A 21,806-nucleotide genomic window follows, 5' to 3' on the forward strand; every position below is an offset into this window, starting at 1 on the left:
AGGTTTATTGTTGTGTGTTTGGGTTGATAACCCATTCCGATTAATTTTGGATGAGGGAAGAATATTAAATTGCAGCAGTCTTATTGTTTAAGGTAGGCTGATGGTTCTCATGCATAAAGCAAGAAGCATTTTAACTGATGCTGGTGGGCTGCATATACAATCGACTGTGTGAGTAAGGTTCTTGTATTGTGGCAGTAATAGGTACCTAGCTCCAAAAAATAATGGTTTCTCATATTCTTGGATACAAAGTGTTTAAGAAAGAAAGGAAAGGGAAATAAAGGAGGCAGAGTTTTGATTAAGGAGAATGTTACAGTGCTGGAGAGAGAGAGAGAGAGAGGAAGAGCAAAAATCAAAATCTGTTCAAGAGATGGATTATACAATTAGGACTATTCTACCAGCTTTAACTTGTGGGATGGGTACTATGGAGCAGATTTGGCACAGAAATTGCAGACTAGTGCAAAAACTATAAATTAGTGATAATGAGTGGCAGACTTCAACCAACCAAATATAGACTGGCAGAACAATGGTATATGTAAGAGGCTAAGTTCCTGAAATTTGCTGAGTTCAGTTACTGTGGTCTATCAGGAAGGTGATGCTGGTAAATCTATTCAGCAAAGTAAATATTGGTGGCAAAACAGCTAGGAAATGATATTTGAAATGACTGTGTAAAAGGATATAAACCCCTCCATGGTAAATAATTAATTACAGGCAAGCCAATTTCAATAGGATAAAAACGGATCTGGCCAGAATAAAGTGGAATCACAACCTGGCAGGCAGAACTGTCATTGGAGAATAAGGGACCTTTCAGATGGAAGTGTTTCAGTTACATGAAGAAGAAAGACCGGGAAAGTAATGGTAGAAATTTCTCGATAGTCAAAGACAATAAAACAGAGTGGAAAAGAGAGCATTTGGCAGATCCCAGGTTGTTAACACAAATGAGAAGCAGGTTGATCACAAAAACTTAAGGTGGGAAGTTAAAAGAGTCAAGAAGAAAGGCAAAGGGAAAATGTCACAAGATTGGCAGCAAAAATATCCCATAGGCACTCGAGGTACAAGTGAGTACCTTCCATTGGTCTTTATCCAAGAAGCAGATGCTTTTGGAGAATCAGCAAAGGAAGATTTTGGATCAGCTAAGAATTGGAAATTGGTGGTACTAGAATGGCTAACTGCCCTCATGCAGGTAAATCACTTGGTGAGGGAAGGAAGAGAAGTAATGATGAAAGTCCTGGTCATAACCTTCCAAATGTCTACCAATTTTGGGGTTATTAAATAAAGAGAATATTGAAAAAAATCAGCAAGTGAAGTGGCATCTGAAGAAAGAACACTAGATGGCTCACCACCCTTAAATGTTAACTAAATGTTTTCTTTATACAGAAGAAACTGCTGCATGTTTCCATCAGTTTCTATTTTATTTCAGATTTTCAATGAAACAAAACCAGATTTTTAATTAAAAAAGAATGCTGGAAAAACCAAATGACTTAAGCAGCATCTGTGGAGGCAAAAGGTGTAGCTTGACATTTCAGGTTGAGACCCTGCCTCAGGACTGAGAAGGGTGAGGGAGAATGCTGGTATTTAGCAGTAGGTAGTGAGGTGAGACAGAGACTGCTAGATGTTAGGTGGAACCAGGTAGGAAGGAGATAAAAGGGCAGTTGGAAATGGATGGGAGGAGGGGAAATACAGGGAGAACAGAGGGAGAAGGAAACTAGCTGGACAAAATTTAGAGGCAGGGAGAGGATTGGAGATGAACATCGGGTAAGTTGCCTGAAATTAGAAAATTCAATGTTTATAGCATTAGTTGTAAGCTAGCAGACCAAATGTGAGATGTTCTCTAAAATTTGGAGTTGGCCTCTGATAAGGTCGGTGTATGAATGGGAAGGAGAATTAAAATGACATCAACCAGAAACTGTAGGTGGCTGTTGCAGAGAATCAAATCAAATCAAGTTTAATTATCATTCAAACCACACATAGTTGAATGAGACAGCGTTCCTCTGGGGCCAAGGTGCAAAACATACAAAATAACAAGTAACATAATTCAAAATATCAAACAAAGAAGTATATTAACTCGAGAAATAAAACATATACAGTCCAAGACGATGAGCACAATGTCCAGCGATCGATGGTACATATTCTCGTCAGTGTACAGATCTGCAATCCAGCCTGTCATTCCACTGCTCAAACATGGGAGGGCAGCACCAACAGCTGAGCTCAACCATACTGTAGTGCTTCTGCATCTCTCACTTGGTCTGCAGCAGCAGGCAAGCCTGAGGCTTGAGGCCTAGTTCTCACTACAACTGAGGGTACACAGCTCCCACGTCAACTGTCCGTCCACCAGAGAAGGGTAACAGGCCTGCGACAACTACGTTATCACACCAACAGGGTCTTGTGATCGCATGTGAAATCTCCCAGAGTATACTGCTCCAACTCCGATGCTACCGAGTGAGCAGCAACATGCTCTGCAGCTAGGTCAGCTCCACTGTACCCAAACCAGCTTCTCCAATATTCTAACGGTCTCCGCCAATATCCTGACCAGCTCCTTCGACACTTCAACTGACGCCGCCAACATCAGTCCAGCTGCTCTGATCAATAAGCAGCTCACTGATGGAGTAGCCCTGCAGTACCCGATGTTCTTGAAGTAGAGTTATCTTTGGATCGTGAAAAACAAATTTTACAAAGAAAGAATCTCCTTTTGTTGGCCCGGAAAGGCTACTGCATTCACATCTGCTGCCACCTTACTAGAAGAACCGGAAGAAAGAGTGCAGGTTTTCCACTAGTGTAGAGGAGGCCATATCACAGGCATAGGACTTAGTAGGCCTAGTTGTAAAAGGTGCACTTGGAAAGGCTGTTTAGCTACTTTAATGTTGGTGATGGGGCAGGTGTTATACGTCAAGTATAGCAAGGTAAAGCAGGAGGGAATGGGGAGTGGTGAAGTAGAGAGATAAGCAGATCAGAGAGTCATGAATAAATAGTCTCTGTGGAAATCACAAAGGAGGGAGGGGAAGATGTGGCTGGTGGTAGGGTTGTGTTGGAGCCACCAAAAATGGCAAAGGATGGTATGTCAGACGTGGAGGCTGGTGGGGTGAAAGGTGCTGACCAAGAGAACTCTATTGCTGTTCTTACAGGAAGAGGGAAAGTCAGTGCGGACTTGCAGGAAATACAGCATGTATTCTTCGTGGGGCATTTATAACCCAATGACATGAACGCTGAATTTTCCAGTTTCAGTCAACCCTGATATTGTCGTCCCCCACACATTCAACTGCCCACCCAGTTTTCTTCTCCCTTTGTTCACCCTTCCCATCTTTCCACACATCCCACCTCCAACTTGGTTCCATCTGCCCATCATAGCATCCCCATCTGGTTCTACCAAATGACTACCCCTTTCCTACTGTTATGTACTGGCAATCTTTCCCTTCCAGCATTCTGTTTTGTTCTAGATTCCAGCATCTGCCATCGTCTTTGGCCTCATACGATCCAGGGTGCCATTTGAAGACAGGAAATTTTTTAAATAATGCAACCCTGTTGAAAGAATAGCTTAGCGATAAACTCTAACTATACACCAGTCAGTTTAATCTTGTTTGTGAGGCAGATTAGACATAAGACTGAGAAAATGAATCTCCGGGTTGTGTATGGTGACATATATGTACTTAGATTACATTTACTTTGAACTTTGAAATAGAAAATAATCAGCCTGCACAACGCCTTTCCCCAGTTTTGTAGCCTCTGTTGGGCCTGCCAGTGCAGCTGACCGAGTTCCAACTGCTGTGTGCACTGCTTGCTGCTGCATACTTTACCTAGATCTGGCTTTTTAGAGACTGCTGTTTGATTTCAGACAACAAATTACTGGTCAGGAGAAGCTGCCACTGAAGGAATGGATAAATTGAATAATCAGAGCCCAATGGGGAAGAACTGAATAAAATTCCAGACTCACTTTTGTATAACGAAGCAGCAGGTGGAATTGCATTCTCAAATGTGAGATGAAGGCTGCTCTTCCATGACTACTTGAAGTGATCCTTGTATGCCAATGTACCATAAGCTGCATGAAAAATTGCAAGCATCATGACGCATTACAAGAACAAAAAGGACTGAAGTGATAATGGCAACTTCTAAGCATGACAGGAAAACTATCTGCGAGAGCTGCACTGAAGAGCTAACAGGAAGCAGCTGTGCAAGTGTATCCGAGGCCTCAGAGGAGCATTAGAGGGGAAAGGTCAACTACAGACAAGATGTTCCCCTTAAGGCAGTGTCAGGAAAAATGTAGAGACAAAAAAAAACACTATACCTTACTTTTATCAGCAAGAGCTCTGGCCTTCTAAATGGGCAAGGTCTCTTGTTTCCCTTGTCAACTGAATGTGATCACTCTTTTCAAGGTGGTACGGTACTGTATCAAGGAGCTGATGAAAGGACCAGATGGCATCGATTTTTGTCAATATCTTGGAGTGAGGAAATGTATGTTTGCTTCTGTGTTTGACTTATTTTTCTCCTCTAACATGCTTCCAGCAACACAGCTATATGCACATACAGGGTCTGACAGATTCCTATGGGAACATAACTTGTCTCAAGATTAAATTAAAATTACATATGTCCTCATAAAAATCATATTATTAATCTACAGATCCTTGTCAGCATGTTTTCCCTGACATAATCTTGCAATAAGTTTGAAGAAAGTATATCTAATGGGACAGGACACAGCCACCTTCAGTCCTTCCTGTTAGGGCTGTGCCAGATAATTTCATGCAACCATTAATGAATATTTCTTACTTAACACCAAAAATAATAGAATTGGGAAAATATCAGCCACCCTTAAAAAGTTAAACAAAAGCAAAGTCAGGAACAATAAAATGTTAATTGCTGACATAGAAGTACAAATGTAAAAAATGTTATGTACTTAGGACTTTGTTCTATGATTGTGAGTCATGAGAATTTACTCAAAGCAAGAAAGGAATGCCAATTATTTCCAATAGGGGTTTCATTGTGCTGTATGTTAACGACAACAGGATGACAAATACTTAACCATATAACCATATAACAATTACAGCTTGGAAACAGGCCATCTCAGCCCTTCTAGTCCGTGCTGAACGCTTACCCCCATCTCGTCCCACCGACCTGCACTCAGCCCATAACCCTCCATTCCTTCCCTATCCATATGCCTATCCAATTTTTTAAATTACAAAATTGAACCCGCCTCTACCACTTCTACTGGAAGCTCGTTTCACACAGCTACCACTCTCTGAGTAAAGAAATTCCTGCTCATGTTACCCTTAAACTTTTGCCCCTTAACTCTCAACACATGTCCTCTTGTTTGAATCTCCCCTACTCTCAATGGAAAAAGCCTATCCACGTCAACTCTTTCTATCCCCCTCATAATTTTAAATACCTCTATCAAGTCCCCCCTCAACCTTCTACACTCCAAAGAATAAAGAGCTAACTTGTTCAACCTTTCTCTGTAACTTAGGTGCTGAAACCCAGGTAACATTCTAGTAAATCTCCTCTGTACTCTCTATTTTGTTGACATCTTTCCTATAATTCAGTGACCAGAACTGTACACAATACTCCAAATTTGGCCTCACCAATGCCTTGTACAATTTTAACATTACAGCCCAACTCCTATACTCAATGCCCTGATTTATAAAGGCCAGCATACCAAAAGCTTTCTTCATCACCTTATCCACATGAGATTCCACCTTCAGGGAACTATGCACCATTATTCCTAGATCACTCAGTTCTACTGCATTCTTCAATGCCCTACCATTTACCATGTATGTCCTATTTTGATTATTCCTACCAAAATGTAGCACCTCACACTTATCAGCATTAAACTCCATCTGCCATCTTTTAGCCCACTCTTCTAACTGGCCTAAGTCTCTCAGCAAACTTTGAAAACTTACTTCATTATCCACAACGCCACCTATCTTAGTATCATCTGCATACTTACTAATCCAATTTACCATCCCATCATCCAGATCATTAATGTATATAACAAACAACATTGGACCCAGTACAGATCCCTGAGGCACACCACTAGTCACCGACCTCCAACCTGACAAACAGTTATCCACCACTACTCTCTGGCATCTCCCATCCAGCCACTGTTGAATCCATTTCACTACTTCAATACTAATACCTAATGATTGAACCTTCCTAACTAACCTTCTATGGGGAAACTTGTCAAAGGCCTTACTGAAGTCCATATAGACAACATCCACTGCTTTACCCTTGTCAGCTTTCCTAGTAACCTCTTCAAAAAATTCAATAAGATTTGTCAAACATGACCTTCCACGCACAAATCCATGTTGACTGTTCCTAAACAGACTCTGCCTATCCAGATAATTATATATACCATCTCTAAGAATACTTTCCATTAATTTACCCACCACTGACGACAAACTTACAGGCCAATAATTGCTATGTTTACTCTTAGAACTCTTCTTAAACAATGGAACCACATGAGCAATATGCCAATCCTCCGGCACCATCCCTGTTTCTAATGACATTTGAAATATTTCTGTCAGAGCCCCTGCTATTTCTACACTAACTTCCCTCAAGGTCCTAGGGAATGTCCTGTCAGGATCTGGAGAATTATCCACTTTTATAATCTTTAACAGCTCCAGTACTTCCTCTTCTTTAATCATCATAGTTTCCATAACTACCCTACTTGTTTCCCTTACCTTACACAATTCAATATCCTTCTCCTTAGTGAATACCGAAGAAAAGAAATTGTTCAAAATCTCCCCCATCTCTTTCGGCTCCACACATAGCTGTCCACTCTGATTCTCTAAGGGACCAATTTTATCCTTCACTATCTTTTTGCTATTAACATAACTGTAGAAACCCTTTGGATTTATTTTCACCTTACTTGCCAAAGCAACCTCGTATCTTCTTTTAGCTTTTCTAATTTCTTTCTTAAGATTCTTTTTACATTCTTTATATTCCTCAAGCACCTCATTTACTTCATGCTGCCTATATTTATTGTAGATATCTCTCTTTTTCCTAACCATGTTTCCAATATCCCTTGAAAACCATGGCTCTTTCAAACTTTTAACCTTTCCTTTCAACCTAACAGGAACTTAAAGATTCTGTACCCTCAAAATTTCACCTTTAAATGACCTCCATTTCTCTATTACACCCTTCCCATAAAACAAATTGTCCCAATCCACTCCTTCTAAATCCTTTCACATCTCCTCAAAGTTAACCTTTCTTCAATCAAAAATCTCAACCCTGGGTCCAGTCCTATCCTTCTCCGTAATTATATTGAAACTAATGGCATTGTGATCACTGGACACGAAGTGCTCCCCAACACATACCTCCATCACCTGATCTAACTCATTCCCTAACAGGAGACCCAACACTGACCTTTCTCTAGTTGGTACCTCTATGTATTGCTGCAAAAAACTATACTGCACACTTTTTACAAACTCCAAACCATCCAGTCCTTTTACAGAATGGGCTTCCCAGTCTGTGTGGAAAATTAAAATCTCCCACAATCACAACCCTGTGCATACTACAAATACCTGTGATCTCCTTACAAATTTGCTCCTCCAATTCTCACTCCCCATTAGGTGGTCTATAATACACCCCTATAAGTGTTACTACACCTTTCCCATTCCACAATCCCACCCAGACAGCCTCCCTAGACGAGCCCTCTAATCTATCCTGCCAAAGCACTGCTGTAATATTTTCTTAGACAAGCAATGCAAGCCCTCCCACTCTTGCCCCTCTGATTCTATCACACCTGAAGCAATGAAATCCATGAATATTTAGTTGCCAATCACACCCCTCCTGCAACCATGTTTCACTAATTGCTACAACATCATATTTCCAGGTATCAATCCATGCTCTAAGCTCATCCACCTTTCTTACAATGCTCATAGCATTAAAATAAATGCATTTAAGAAATTCTCCACCTCTTCCTCTCTGTTTATCCCTAATGGTGCAAACAACTTTGTTATCTTTTTCTTCCTTCTCCCCTACATCTTCGTTCTGAGTGCTCCCCTTCTCTATCACCTGCCTATCCTCCCTCACACACTGTCTACTAGCCTTCTCTATTTTGTGAACTAACCTCCTCTCCCCTAGTCTCTTCAAATTGATTCCCACTCCCCCAACCATTCTAGTTTAAAGTCTCCCCAGGAACATTAGCAAATCTCCCTGCCAGGATATTAGTTCCCCTAGGATTCAAGTGTAACCTGTCCTTTTTGTACAGGTCACACCTGCCCCAAAAGAGGTCCCAATGATCCAGAAACTTGAATCCCTGCCACCTGCTCCAATCCCTCAGCCACTCATTTATCCTCCACCTCATTCCATTCCTACTCTTACTGTCGCATGGCACAGGCAGTAATCCTGAGATTACTACCTTTGTGGTCCTTCTTCTCAACTGCCTTCCTAACTCCTTATATTCTCCTTTCAGGGACCTCTTCCCTTTTCTTACCTATGTCATTGGTACCTATATGTACCATGACCTCTGGCTCCTCACCCTCCCACTTCAGGATATCTTGGGCATGATCAGAAACATCCTGGACCCTGGCACCAGGGAGGCAAACTACCAGCCGGGTCTTCTGACTGCGTCCACAGAATCACCTATCTGACCCCCTAACTATCGAGTCCCCTATCACTACTGCCTTCCTCTTCCTTTCCCTACCCTTCTGAGTCACAGGGCCAAACTCTGTGCCGGAGGCGCGGCCACTGTTGCTTCCCCCAGGTAGGCTGTCCCCCCCCCCCCCCCAACAGTACTCAAACAGGAGTACTTATTGTCAAAGGGTACAGCCACTGGGGTACTCTCTAGTACCTGATTCTTCCCCTTCCCCCTCCTAACTGTGACCCACCTGTCTGCCTCCCGTGGTCCTGGTGTGACCACCTGCCTGTAACCCCTCTCTGTCAACTCCTCACTCTCCCTGACCAGACGAAGCTCCAGTTCCCTAACCTGGTCCCTTAGGAGCTGCAGCTCGGTGCACCTGGTGCAGATATGGACGTCCGGGAGGCTAGGAGACTCCAGGACCTCCCACATCCGACACCGAGAACAACAAGCTGCCCTCACACTTATACTTCCCCTTTCCTCAAATAACAGGATAAACTGAAACCTAAACCTGCCTTGCCTCGCCCGCTTCTGCCTACGCCTGTTATGCCAAAGCCCTTAAGCCTTCACTCCGCTCCCGGCTCACTCTGCTGCCCACAAAACGACACTGCCCGCTGTATAAGGCTGTGTCCTTTTAAAATCTTCCCCACTTCACTGCCCGACGTCACACGTCCGCACAGTCCCACCTCTCTTAACTCCAATGAGAAGAAGAAAAAATCAAAATGGCTCCCGCTGCTCTCCCGTTCTGATGCTCCGACTTCCTTCTCCTTAAGTTGTGGAACTTGTGGAATTACCCAGTAACTATGCCACAAATATCAACTGAAATAAATGGATCATGTCCATAGGATGAGTTATGATTGAATCCACAATGGCATCTGATGCATGGAGCTCTCTTCAGGTTATTAACAGGCCGAATGTGAAAGACAGGGATGTTTCCCAACATGTCAAGTCAGCTTTCATAATTAGTTACAGTATCTTTGAAAAGTAGCAGTTGAAAGAAACAGATAACAGCAAACAAATCATGAAATGTTGTAGATCAGTCAAAAATGAATATGTAAAACTAGGAAAGCCAAAGTGCTGAACTATGAAAACTAGCACTTGCGCTCTGTGAGTAAATGGCATCCAGTGTGTTGCTCATTTGTTGTCACTCACACCTTCCTTAAAGAGATTGCAAAAACCACGATGCAGGTAGATGGGAGTAGGTTCATTCTCACTTTGAGCCTGTCTTTATCGAGTTCACAGTGCTCCCAAGCTCTCCGAGTTTTTTCCTCCTGTTCTCCTTTCTTACTCCAAACTCCATCCTGACAGTCCTCTTCACTTCTGAGTGTGCAATATATCTTGGTAGTGGCATTGCCGTTTGAGCACCAAACTGTGGGAGGAGTAGTGCTGAGAGAACAAGGCAACAAGGTGGGTGCCTTAATGACTACCCTCCAGACCAAATGTATTTTGCCTACTGCCAAAATAAGTCTATGGAGGACACTGTTAGAATGCATTCTGGACTTAAGAGTATATAACAAATATTTACTTCACTAGCAACCAATCTTCAGACATGAATGTGGATTGTAGATTAAATTTAAAATACAACTCCAGTTGGAAATAGAGCTCAGAACATGGAACATCCAGTGGATTTAAAATCAACACCCCACTGCATGAATACGACTTAGAGACCACAGAAATTAACATTTCTTTTGGGTATGTTGGTGGGAAGATCCTGGCATCTGAAAAATTACATGTATCTCAAAAGAAGCATTATGAGGACATTGTAACTATAGAAATTGTCCTGTTGCCTTTATTCTTTAACACTTAGAAATGTTCTGTAATGGTAAGTCAGGGAATCTCTCTCCCTCTCTCCCTTTCTCTCTTCCTTTCCCCTTCTCTCTCCCCCTCCTCCTCACCCCTCCCCTTCACCCTACTCCTCCTCTCCCCTTCCCCTCCCTTACCTTCCCTCTCTTCCCATTATCCCCTCCTCTTCTTCCCTTCCCCTCCCCTCAGTCTCTACCTTCCCCTCCCCTCTCCCCTCTTCCCTCTCCCCTGTCAACCCTTTCTCTCTTCCTCCCTCCCTTCCAAAGGCAGCCAGTTTGCATATGTCCCAAATAAAGACTTCTATGACTAGCTGCATCTCTGATGACTTCATTCACGGTTACAACAGGCACCATCTGTCTGACCCTATACTCATCTCTGGAGCATCTGGACAATAAAGACAACAATGTTGGACAGCTGCTTACTGACTACAGCTGTGTCCTCATTACCATAATCCCAAGCAAACTCATCTCCAAGCTCCTAGACTTGAGTCTCAACACCTATCTGTAGAACTGGGTACTTGACTTTCTGACTAACTAACCACGATCAGTAAGGACAGGCAGTAACACATCTGCTATGATTATTCTCAACACTGGCACACCACAGGGCTTTATCCTCAGACCCCTACACAAATGCACGCCCATATTCTGCTTAACTCCATCTACAGGTTTGCAGCAGATGCCATCATAACGGGCCATAACTCCAATTGTGATGATTTGAAGTACAGAAAGCCGCTGGAGAGCGTAGTGACGTGCTATCGTGAAAGCAGCCTGTATCTCAATGTCAGCAAAGAAAAAGGGCTGGTTATTAATTTCAGGAAAAAGGGAGGGGAATGTGGTCATGTTCCTGTTTACCTCAATAGTGCTGAGATCAAGAGGGTTGAAAGTTTGAAATTCCTAGGAGTGAACACTAGCAGTCTGTCCTGGTCCAATCGTGCTGATCCCATGCCACAGGCTCAGGGACACTGTTATAAGAACAGTTACCCAGTATGGTAACATGGACTCTTCAGAATCAGAATCAGGTTTAATATCACTGGCATACGTCATGAAAATTGTTAACTTTGCAGCAGCAGTACAATGCAAAACATAAGACAATTAGACACAGGAGTAGAATTAAGCCATTTGGCCTCTCGAGTCTGCTCCACCATTTCATCATGACTGATCCAATTTTCCTCTTAGCCCCAATCTCCTGGCTTCTCCCCATATCCCTTCATGCCCTGACCAATCAAAAATCTAACAACATCTGCCTTAAATACACATGCAGACTTGGCCTCCACAGTGACCAGTGGCAAAAAATTCCACACATTCTCCACTCTCTGGCTGAAGAAATACCTCCTCAACTTTGTTCCAAAAGGGCACTCCTCCATTCTGAGGCTGTGTCCTCTAGCTTAGACTCTCCCACCATAGCAAACATCCTTTCCACATCCACTCTGTCAAGGCCTTTCACTATTCAGTAGGTTTCAATGAGGTCACCCCTCATTCTTCTGAATTCCAGTGAATACAGGCCCAGAGCTATCAAACATTCTTCATGTGACAAGCTTTTTCAAAACTGGAATCATTTTTGTGAACCTCCTTTTAACCTTCTCCAGTTTCAGCACTTCTCTTCTAAGATAAGGGGCCCAAAACTACTCACAATACTCCAAGTGAGGCCTCACTAGTGCTTTATAAAGTTTCAACATTACATCCTTGCTTTTCTATTCTAGTGCTCTTGAAATGAATGCTAACCACATTTGCCTTCCTCACCACAGACTCAACCTGAAAATTAACCTTTAGGAGATCCTGCACAAGGTCTCCCAAATGCCCTTGCACTCAGATTTTCTCTCCATTTAGAAAATAGTCAGCCCTTTAATTTCTTCTACCGAAGGGCAGGACCATACACTTCTCGACACTGGATTCCATCTGCCACTTCTTTGCCCATTCTCTTAATCTAATTCCTTCTGTAGCCTAACTACTTCCTGACCCTATATGTATCTTTGTATTGTCTGCAAATTTTGCAATAAAGCCATCAATTTCATCATCTAAACATATAAAGAATCGGTCTCAACACGGAGCCCTGTGGAACACCACTAGTCACCAGCAGCCAACCAGAAAAGGCTCCTTTATTCCAACACTTTGCCTTCTGCCAATCAGCCACTGCTTTATCCATACTAGAATCTTCCTTGTAATATCATGGGCTCGTACCTTGTCAAAGGCCTTCTGAAAATCCAAGTACACAACATCAACTGATTCTCCTTTGTCTATCCTGCTTGTTATTTCTTCAAGCAATTCACTTATGTTAAATATTTAAATAAGTTGTGCAAAAATAGTAATAAAAAGTATTGAGGTAGTATTCATGCGTTCAAAGTCCTCTCAGTAGTCAGATGGCAGAGGGGAAGAAGCTGTTCTTCAATCATCTGGTGTGTGCCTTCAGGCTTCTATACCTCCTTCCTGATGTTAACAAAGGGAAGAGTGTATGTCCTGGGTGACAGGGGTCGTTAATGATGGACATCGCCTTTTTGAGGTACCACCCCTTTTAGGTGTTCTGGATACTGTGGAGGCTAGTACCCATGATGGAGCCGACTAATTTTACAACGGTCTGCAGCTTACTTCAATCCTGTGCAGTAGCCCCCCTCCAACCCCCATACCAGACGGTGATGCAGCCAGTTAGAATGCTCTTCATGGTACATCTCTAGAAATTTGTGAGTATTTTAGGTGACATACCAAATCTCCTCAAACTCCTGATGAAATATCGCCACTGTCTTGTCTTCTTTATAGCCATGTTGCATCCAGGTTAGTACTAAAGAGATAATGACAGCCAGGAACTTGAAATTGCTCACTCTCTCCACTTCTGATTCCTTTATGAGGATTGGTTTGTGTTCACTCATCTTACCCTTTCAGAAGTCCATGATCAGCTCTTTGGGCTTGCTGACATTGAGTCCAAAGTTGTTGCTACAACAGTACTTAACTAGCTGGTATGTTTCACTCCTGTACACCCTCTCATCATCATTTGAGATTCTGCCAACAATGGTTGTATCATCAGCAAATTTATAGATGGCATTTGAGCTATGCCTTGTCACACAGTCATGGGTGTAGAGAGAGTAGAGCAGTGGGCTAAGTACACATCTGTGTGGTGCGCTAGTGTAGATTGTCAGCAAGGTGGAGATTATTCCCAATCTGCACAGATTGTGGTCTTCCAGTTAAGAAGTCAAGGATCCAGCTGCAGAAGGAGGTACAGTGGCCCAAGTTCTGAAGCTTTTTGATCAGAACTGTAGAAATGATGGTGTTCATCGCTGAGCTGTAGTCAAGAAACAGCGTCCTGACATAGGTATTTGTATTGCCCAGGTGATTCAAGGCTGCATGGAGAGCCAATGAGATCATGTCCGCCATAGATCTATTGTGGCAGTAGGCAATTTGCAGTGGGTCCAGGTCCTTGCTGGGGCAGGAGTTGATTTGAGCACTGACCAATTTCACAAAGCATTTTGTCACTGTAGATGTGTGTGCTATTTGACGATAGTCATTAAGGCACCTCACACTACTCTTCTTTGGCAGTGGTATAATTGTTACCCTTTTGAAGCAGGTGGGAGCTTCTGACTGAGAGATTGAAAATGTCTTTGAATACTCCCGGCATTTGGTTGGTGCAGGTTTTCAGAGCCTGATGAGGTACTCTATCAGGGCCTGTCGTATCTTTCCTCTTGAAAGATGCCTGAAGTTGGCCTGTGTGGCAGAGGTCGCAGGGTCACTGGGTGCCGCAGGGATCCTCATAGCTGGAGTTGTATTCTGTCTTTCAAAGTGAGCATAAAAGGTGTTGAGTTAATCTGGGAGTGAAATCACCACTGCCATTCAGGACATTGGGTTTCGCTTTGTAGGAAGCAATATCTTGTCTTCACTATCTACCTTGTTGTAACCTTGCACATAACTGTCCACTTGCACTGTGCTTTCCCTGTACTGTAACATTTCATTCTGAATGCTGTTAACATTTTACTTTGTACTTCCTCATTGCAATGTTGTAATGAAATGATCTGTATGGATGGCATGTAAAGCAAATATTTCATTGCTACCAATTTGTTGAGGGTGCACTGTGACTCTCTCTATCTCCCCTGCATAAAACATTAACTCACTCCATTTCCCCTGCATCACTGCCGAATCATTTGTGCTCCAATATCGAATCTGTCCATCTTCCTCAAGCAGTACCAATTTGCTCTGTCTACCCTACAGTACTGCATACTTGTTGTCGTGGCAACTCATCTGTTAACAATGAGAAATCTTAGATAGGACTCAGTCTCTTGTAGTTGAACCTGTCTGGCAGCTTAAAGATACTCTGAAATATTCAAAATATGTCTGGCATGTCAGCTTTCGTGTTTGTACTCATGAAGTCAACAAACTTGAGTCTTCAATGAAAATTTGAAACGCAACGCTCATGCTAAAGGAATATTCCTATTTAGAGCAAGGGACAAACTACAGGAGGAACTCAGTGGGCCGGGCGGCTACTGCCGAGGCAGAAGGATAGTTGCTGTTTCAGGTTAGGACCTGCATCAGGAATAGTCCTACTTCATTATGTTTTGGGATTAATCGGATTTCTTAACTTCCTTACTGACACATAGGAAGTAGTGGTTTGTGGCTGTTCCAGTTCGTGTCTGGACACCTGATGGAAGCACACAGAGAGCAAATACAAATAACAGAAGGGGTGTATAAAATCTCAAAGCCACCCATGTGGCCAAGCTCCACCTCCAACTGTTGTCCAGAGTTTGTGGAGCAGATCTAGGACTCTTCAGTCATCTGAGAACCCACAGAGCTGGAGGGAACCAAATGAACCACAGTAAATTACTGAACAAGAGAAAACGATATATACTTTCCTTGAATCTCTGCAATTCAATACATTAAATTTGCATAACATCAGTGGTAATTCCAAGTCCAAAGTTTCTTACACATGGTTGCCTGGAGGTGGAATCTCCCCATTTACCTAATCAGTGGTTTGTGAAGATTGCATCTACTACAACCTTTTCTTGATGTCAGGCACAACCCAGAGGATGATTTATTTCCAAGAATCAGATACTTAGTAAAATGATTTCCATGTATGCAAATTAATAACTGTATTGTTCTACCTAAAAATATTGAATTGGAAACAGTGAAAGCTGAATTTTTTTGCATAGGCAAACTACTCCTATGGCAAAAGTTCAAGATTTCAGGCAAAGGGTGAACTATCCAGAACAATGTGGAGGCTTCATCTTTGCTAGGACTGTCTCTTAAAGGTTACTTTTTACAACAGATTTTCCACCAGCTTATCATTTGTAAACTAATTCATACCCCTTTCTTCTTCCTGAGCTGTCCTTTAGAGTTAAGGGTAACTTTTACAGGGTGAAATTACTTATTTTAACCTGTAGTAGTTGTTGCACACTGGCCTTGACAGAATGAGATCATGGAGCAATGCCTCCGACAGTAAAGGTCGTTTGGAGACAGGCTATCAGAATTCTCTTCAGCCAGCAATGATAGATTATTTATTGGATTCTGCTTCATTGGTCACAACACATATTCACCATGTTTTTTAAAAATAAATAACATCTACAATTCTTTTTTTAGTTGCTCTTTTCACTTTAGCTGTCATCACTATCCAAGGAGTGATTAAAAATGTATTTTATAATTTAAAGATAGAGGTAAAGGAGGCATATTTAATAATCCATTTCTTGAATTCTGGGCCTGAAGTGTTGCCTTGATTGTATGTTTGAGTTCTCTGTCTGGGAACATCACTGTACTCAGTGAAGGAAAATATTTGAGATTGATGATTGCTTCACTTTCCACCAACCAAAACACATGACAGTTTAATCAGAAGAAATGAATCAAAATCATAAAATGCCAGCAAGCTGGTTCACTGTGGAACAAAATGAAAAAGGTAAATAATAGAAAAGGATAAAAAAATTGTTCACAGGTTTCCACAAGCAAGGATGGAAAATGTTCCAAGTTCAAAGTAAAGTTTATTATCAGAGTACATACATGTCACCACATATAACCCTGAGATTCATTTTCCTGCGGGCATACTCAGCAAATCTATACAGTAAATGTAAACAGGATCAATGAACAGCAAACTGTGGAAAGGCAATTATAAATAAATAGCAATAAATCACGAGCAGGAAATAAAGAGTCCTTAACATGAGACTGTTGGTTGTAGGAAAACCAGAAATAGAATGAGTGTAGCTATCCCCTTTTGTTCAAGAGCCTGATGGTTGAGGGGTAGAGGCTTTCCTTGAACCTGGTGGTGTGAGTCCTGAGGCTCTCGTACCTTCTACCTGATGGTGACAAAACATCATGACCTGGGTGGTGAGGATTTTTGATGATGGATGCTGCTTTTCTATGGCAATGTTTCATGTAGTGCTGTTGAGGGCTAAAATGCTGAGGGTTACTTCACCAGAAATTGACCTAGGACAATGCATTCATACTGAGGGGTCAAAGGGGGTGTTGGATTTTAGTATATAAATACAAAGGACTCGATGATATTGCTTGCTCCCTACAGTAGAGTGTTTTGTTAAAATATTTATTAATCATTCACAATTCTTATTGGGTACAAGCAAATGAAATAAACATGCATTTGCTACTGAGTATTTCAAATCAAATAGAATTTAAAAGCAAAAGATAATGCATCAGGAATGCTATTTCTTTCTCAAGTTGCAACATGTTGAGCCCTGCAACGAACTTCATTGGCTAACATGGCAGATTTATAAACTATGTTGAGCAACACAGAACTGTAAATAACTAATTTTACTAGTTATTAAGATGCAAAAATTAAAGTACACTTGGCGTAATGATAACAGTGCGTCTCTAGCTTTCATTTTACTAGTATAAACAAACATGGTGCCTTTCAGTTTACATTGAATCATGTAAACTAATTCCAGTGCTAGTAGCTTTCTGTTGTTTGCCATGACTGCACACATCAAATAGACGCTGTTAAAATTTAAGTAGCTGGAGAAATTTCAGGATTTGCAAGAATTTGATAGGGTGCTTTTGTGCAACCAGTCTGGTGAATAACGAAACTGATTACTGTCGGATCCTGTTTAACACACCAATTTAACATGGACACTTTCACAGGAACAGCCTTAAACCATAAGCTTCACTTACCTGAAGAAATCCAAAGTACAAATGTTAAAATCTTTCACATTCCCCTTTACTTGTCCATTCAAGATCATGACAGCTTTAGAAATCCTTGTCAGTTCACCTCTAAAAATATGGAAGGGCCCCAGGAAGAAGTTAATTATCAGCCAAGCAAGACTGTTGTGTTTGAAATATGACACACCCAGTACTAGCTATGGTGTGTTGTGGGAGTGTTTACTTTGCTGTTGTGATCAGCTGGTAAAAACACTCCCACAATGGCATTGTCAGAGAAGAACCTCTTTGGGAAGCTTTCTGTTAAAGGAATGCACTCCTTCTACAGAGGAACTTCTTGAAGTTCATTAACTCCTGTATCAGATCTTTAGTTTATGTGCTTGTGTACACCAGTTCTGAATTTTTGGATACTTCCAATGTGCTGCCAGCAAAGTGGACACCTTCTCTTTTCAGCATTGTGAAGAACTTGGTTTATCGTTCCAACTCCAGTAGACCATTGAAGTAATTATCTTGCTTTCTTGTGCAGCTGCAGGAAATAAAACACTACCATTTTACCTTCCACATTTTCTACAGAACTCAAACTGTTCTTCCAAATAAAGCAGTGATTTACTTCCAGTTCAGAGTCCTGCTCCCCATGTGGCTTCTAAATGCTAGAAATGAAATGAAGTTCGGGTGACTATTTAGCAATCACCTCTCTTCTGTCTGCAAATTAGACAACTCTTGAGTTTTCACTGAGAGCTGCAGTCAATTCAGATTGGTGGAGATGGGTGGGTTGTTTAACCTTTGCTCTCTGTTGGTAGGTATCTCTGGCTCTCTGACTATAACAGTTCTCTTTCTGCTACTATTGCAAGTGAATATCTATAATTTTGTGTTCATTTATCTGTATCCATTATTATATTAGACAACCATGCACAAAGAAAGTCTGCTCTTTTCTCCTTATACGTGGACATAGAGACCACAGGCTTTTGGCTTCCAAAGTCCAGAGAATATTTTGCTTGGTAGGGTGGCAAAGAGGAGAAGCAAAATTAATTTCTTGGTCTCTTGCATTGGCTACTGTAAATTGCCCCCCAGTATGTGGGTAGGAAGAGAATCCGGTGTGAGTTGGTAAGGGTAATATAAAAGCATGGATTACGTGAGATTAGTGAGGTTGATAGACAGTATGCACTGAACGGGCTGAAATGCCTCTATCTTTCAATGACTGATCTACAGCAGGCTGTGTTTATGACATTTATTTCAAGATTCAACTATTATCAAAGGGTGTATAAATCATACAACCTTGAGATTTGCTGCTTACAGATAGCCACAAAAGAACACAATTTAAATAAAAAAATTAATAAAAATAAAAGGCCAACACTCGATGCACAGGAGAGAAAAGATAAAAATATGCAAGCAATTGAAGCTAGCAACAGCAATCCAAACCAAAATTGAGTCTTCAGATCCAAACCCTGGGACGGCCCGGACTGGGCTCATAGCTATTATTATCAATATTATCATCATCGTATTAGCAAGCACGGGGCACAGCGGCTGGGGCAGTCTTCATAACCTCAGTTGTATGGAGATGGCCACCGTGAAGAACGAGCGGAATCAGATCTCATCCAGACCTATCTAGGCCGGTGTTTAAATTGACTCAATGGAACAGTGAATGGCTCCACGCCCTGGAGAGAGGAGTGAACATCGCAGAGAGTAAGCAAAATTGGTTCTCGCCTCCAATCTGGGCCAGCGTTTAAATGGTCTAAACAGCACATAGTACCTTGCACGAGGACCTGGCACCACTGCTGCAAAAGGCTCCAGGCCCAGATTTCGCAGCCCAGCCTGAAGCTGCTCTCAAGCTCTTCAAATCAGCTAGTCACCCAGAGTGATCCAACCTCACACCCAGGCCAATTGGATGAGCATGGGAACCTCTCCACCGGAATTCTGCAGCACACCATCTCAGCTCATCCCCCAAACTTGCCTCACCCCTTCACTGTTTGCCTCAATAATTAACATAACTTTCCTCAGAAAAGGTATTTTTAGTGATTTTTTTTGTCGGATTTCTTAGTTTTTTGACTACCAGAAGCTGTCCCACACATTTGGTAGCACCATCTTAACCAGGAGTTAAGATATGTTCAGAATTACATTTCGAAAGTAAATGTGATAAAACGTAAAACCAAAGAAGTCAAGTCCCCCATCCTCAAATCCATAACATGCTGCAGGTACACAGAATCCAGGATTGACTACACACTAGTGCTGTGGACTGTCTGTCACTGCCTTCTTACATGAAGGAGAACTCTCTTTTAAGACTTTTAAGACACATGCCACAGAGTCTGCAGCATGTCCTTACCTGTAAGGCAGTAGGGAGAGGCCATTTAGTGAAGGCTGTTGTAATCTGAAAGCCTCATTCCTGGAAGCAGCTGTGCACAGATCATTCTGACATTTCTGGCACTTGTACACATATTCTTCTACTGCAAGCTGCTTCAGGTTTTATTTCTTCAAAACTTACTTGAGATCTAATGAGTTTATTCTCTCCATAGAAGCTGTCTGACTTGCTGATTTCCATCGGCATTGTAGAAGTTAGATGCACATGTTCCAGAAATAGTCATGTTTAATACTTGACAAAAGCATTAAACTCTCAGAATTTTTTTATTACCATATGCAACCTGAATTAGCATTTTCAAAGAAGACGGGAATCGTCATGCCAGAGGAGGTGTGCACATTGATGGCAGGTGTTACCATCTACCTTCTCAATCAAGCACATTCCTTGTTAAACTCAGACAAGATGCAGTCAAGGAATGCTGGATTCCTGATACTCAATTCCAATTCTCTGTCGAGGGCATGTGCCGACAAACTTGGTTCAAAGCCCTACCTAGCACAAAGTCAAAACTTGAGTACAGATGAAACAGAGCTTGGCTTGTGCCCTCAGTTACGTACAAAGTGAATGAAGTTCACTTCACCTTGACTAATGGGTACCTTCAACTACCAGGAAAATAATAATATGAGAATATCTTCCAAGTCAAAGCAATGAACTTCACTCAGGATGTGTTCAAGATCCACACATTTACAGTACCAAGGTTTCAGCATGGCAACAGAGCAGCTTGGAACATTGGCATCACACACACGACTGCATTTTTGTTGTTTTAATATATACAGAGAGATTTATTTTTCTCTTGAATATTTCTTTCCAGAATTAAAAACAAATGACTGATCCACTGCTGCTTGTAAAGAACAAGATCTGTCATGTTTAAGATTTTTTAAAATCATTAATAAATTTTATTGAATGTAATTGTAGGACGGTAAATGCTAAAAATAATCATCCTTTTCACAGTAACTTATGTCCAAAACCTTTACTTAGTAAAAAATGCAAGAAAGACCTTCCTCATTTTCAGGATGTCATCATTCATTTTATAGGCACTGAAGTACTTTCTACAGGGGCACAATTGAGAGCATCCTGACTGGCAGTGTCACTGCCTGGTATGGGAACTGTACCTCCCTTAAACGCAGGACTCTGCAGAGAGTGGTGTGGACAGCCCAGAGCATCTGTAGTTGTGAACTTCCCATGATTCAGGACATTTACAAAGACAGGTGTGAGAAAAGGGCCCGAAGGATCATTGGGGACCCATCATCGCAACCACAATCTATTCCAGCTGCTACCATCCAGAAACAGTACTGCAGCATAAAAGCCAGGACCAACAGGACTGCTTCTGCCACCAGGCCATCAGACTGATTAAATCACGCTGATTTGGGTGTATTTCTAGGTTACATTGATTGTTCTATTTATTTTAAATTATTATAAATTACTATGATTGCACATTTAGACGGAGACGTAATGTAAAGATTTTTACTCCTTGTTTATGTGTAAGATGTAAGAAATAAAGTCAATTCATTCATTCATTCAGTTAGCATTGTAATAGGCCTGGTTTGTCATATTAATTTGAGCTACAATTCCTCTTTAAAGTACTACAGGACATTGTTGTTAAAGAAATACTTTAGGAGTTAAAGCACATTACTTCCCCATTTTATTGTACTAACTCTGCCTATGCAAATCCATAATGACATATAAATTAGGCATAGGAGTCATCTCTGCATTCCCATCTAACCTTTCAGCCCTCTGCTAAGTGACAATCCTGGAATCTCTCACATTTATATAGCACACTCCCGGTTTATTTTCCTTGTTAAAATGCACAATCTCAATGCAGGAAATATTAACATTGCGGTAGATTTTAATATTTGTTCTATACATGTGGCTCACACTGACAAAGCAGGCCTTCATTGCGCATATCCAGCAATCTGTTTGAACTGTCTGGTCGGCGCTTCAGATCCCTCCAGACTAAGACTAATAGGCACTGGAGAAGTTTTTTCCCTACTGCGGTCACCTTGCTGAACAGTTAACTGCCGGT

The 21,806-nt window shown here is 41.6% G+C and overlaps 1 protein-coding gene across 4 annotated transcripts in view; it reads right to left on the reverse strand.

Annotated features, from left to right (window-relative positions):
- The window catches only part of rassf6 (Ras association domain family member 6), a 53,875-nt gene extending 36,288 nt beyond the window's left edge, over positions 1 to 17,587 (reverse strand). Inside the window, exons 1-2 of one of the 4 annotated variants that reach the window (XM_059970053.1) lie at positions 17,449 to 17,550; positions 3,384 to 3,513 (exon numbers count right to left, since the gene is read on the reverse strand). Coding sequence is in view for 1 of the 4 variants with exons in the window: in XM_059970049.1 (XP_059826032.1) it covers positions 17,449 to 17,516 (68 nt within the window). In the remaining 3 variants the exon portion in view is untranslated. Of the gene's footprint in view, positions 1 to 3,383; positions 3,514 to 3,925; positions 4,111 to 17,448 lie in introns of those variants that run through there. The other 3 variants (XM_059970050.1, XM_059970049.1, XM_059970051.1) reach the window with 3 other exon arrangements.
- Positions 17,588 to 21,806: the final 4,219 nt, after the last annotated feature.

Source organism: Hypanus sabinus, chromosome 5, assembly GCF_030144855.1.
Source record: "Hypanus sabinus isolate sHypSab1 chromosome 5, sHypSab1.hap1, whole genome shotgun sequence".
NCBI lineage: Eukaryota > Metazoa > Chordata > Chondrichthyes > Myliobatiformes > Dasyatidae > Hypanus > Hypanus sabinus.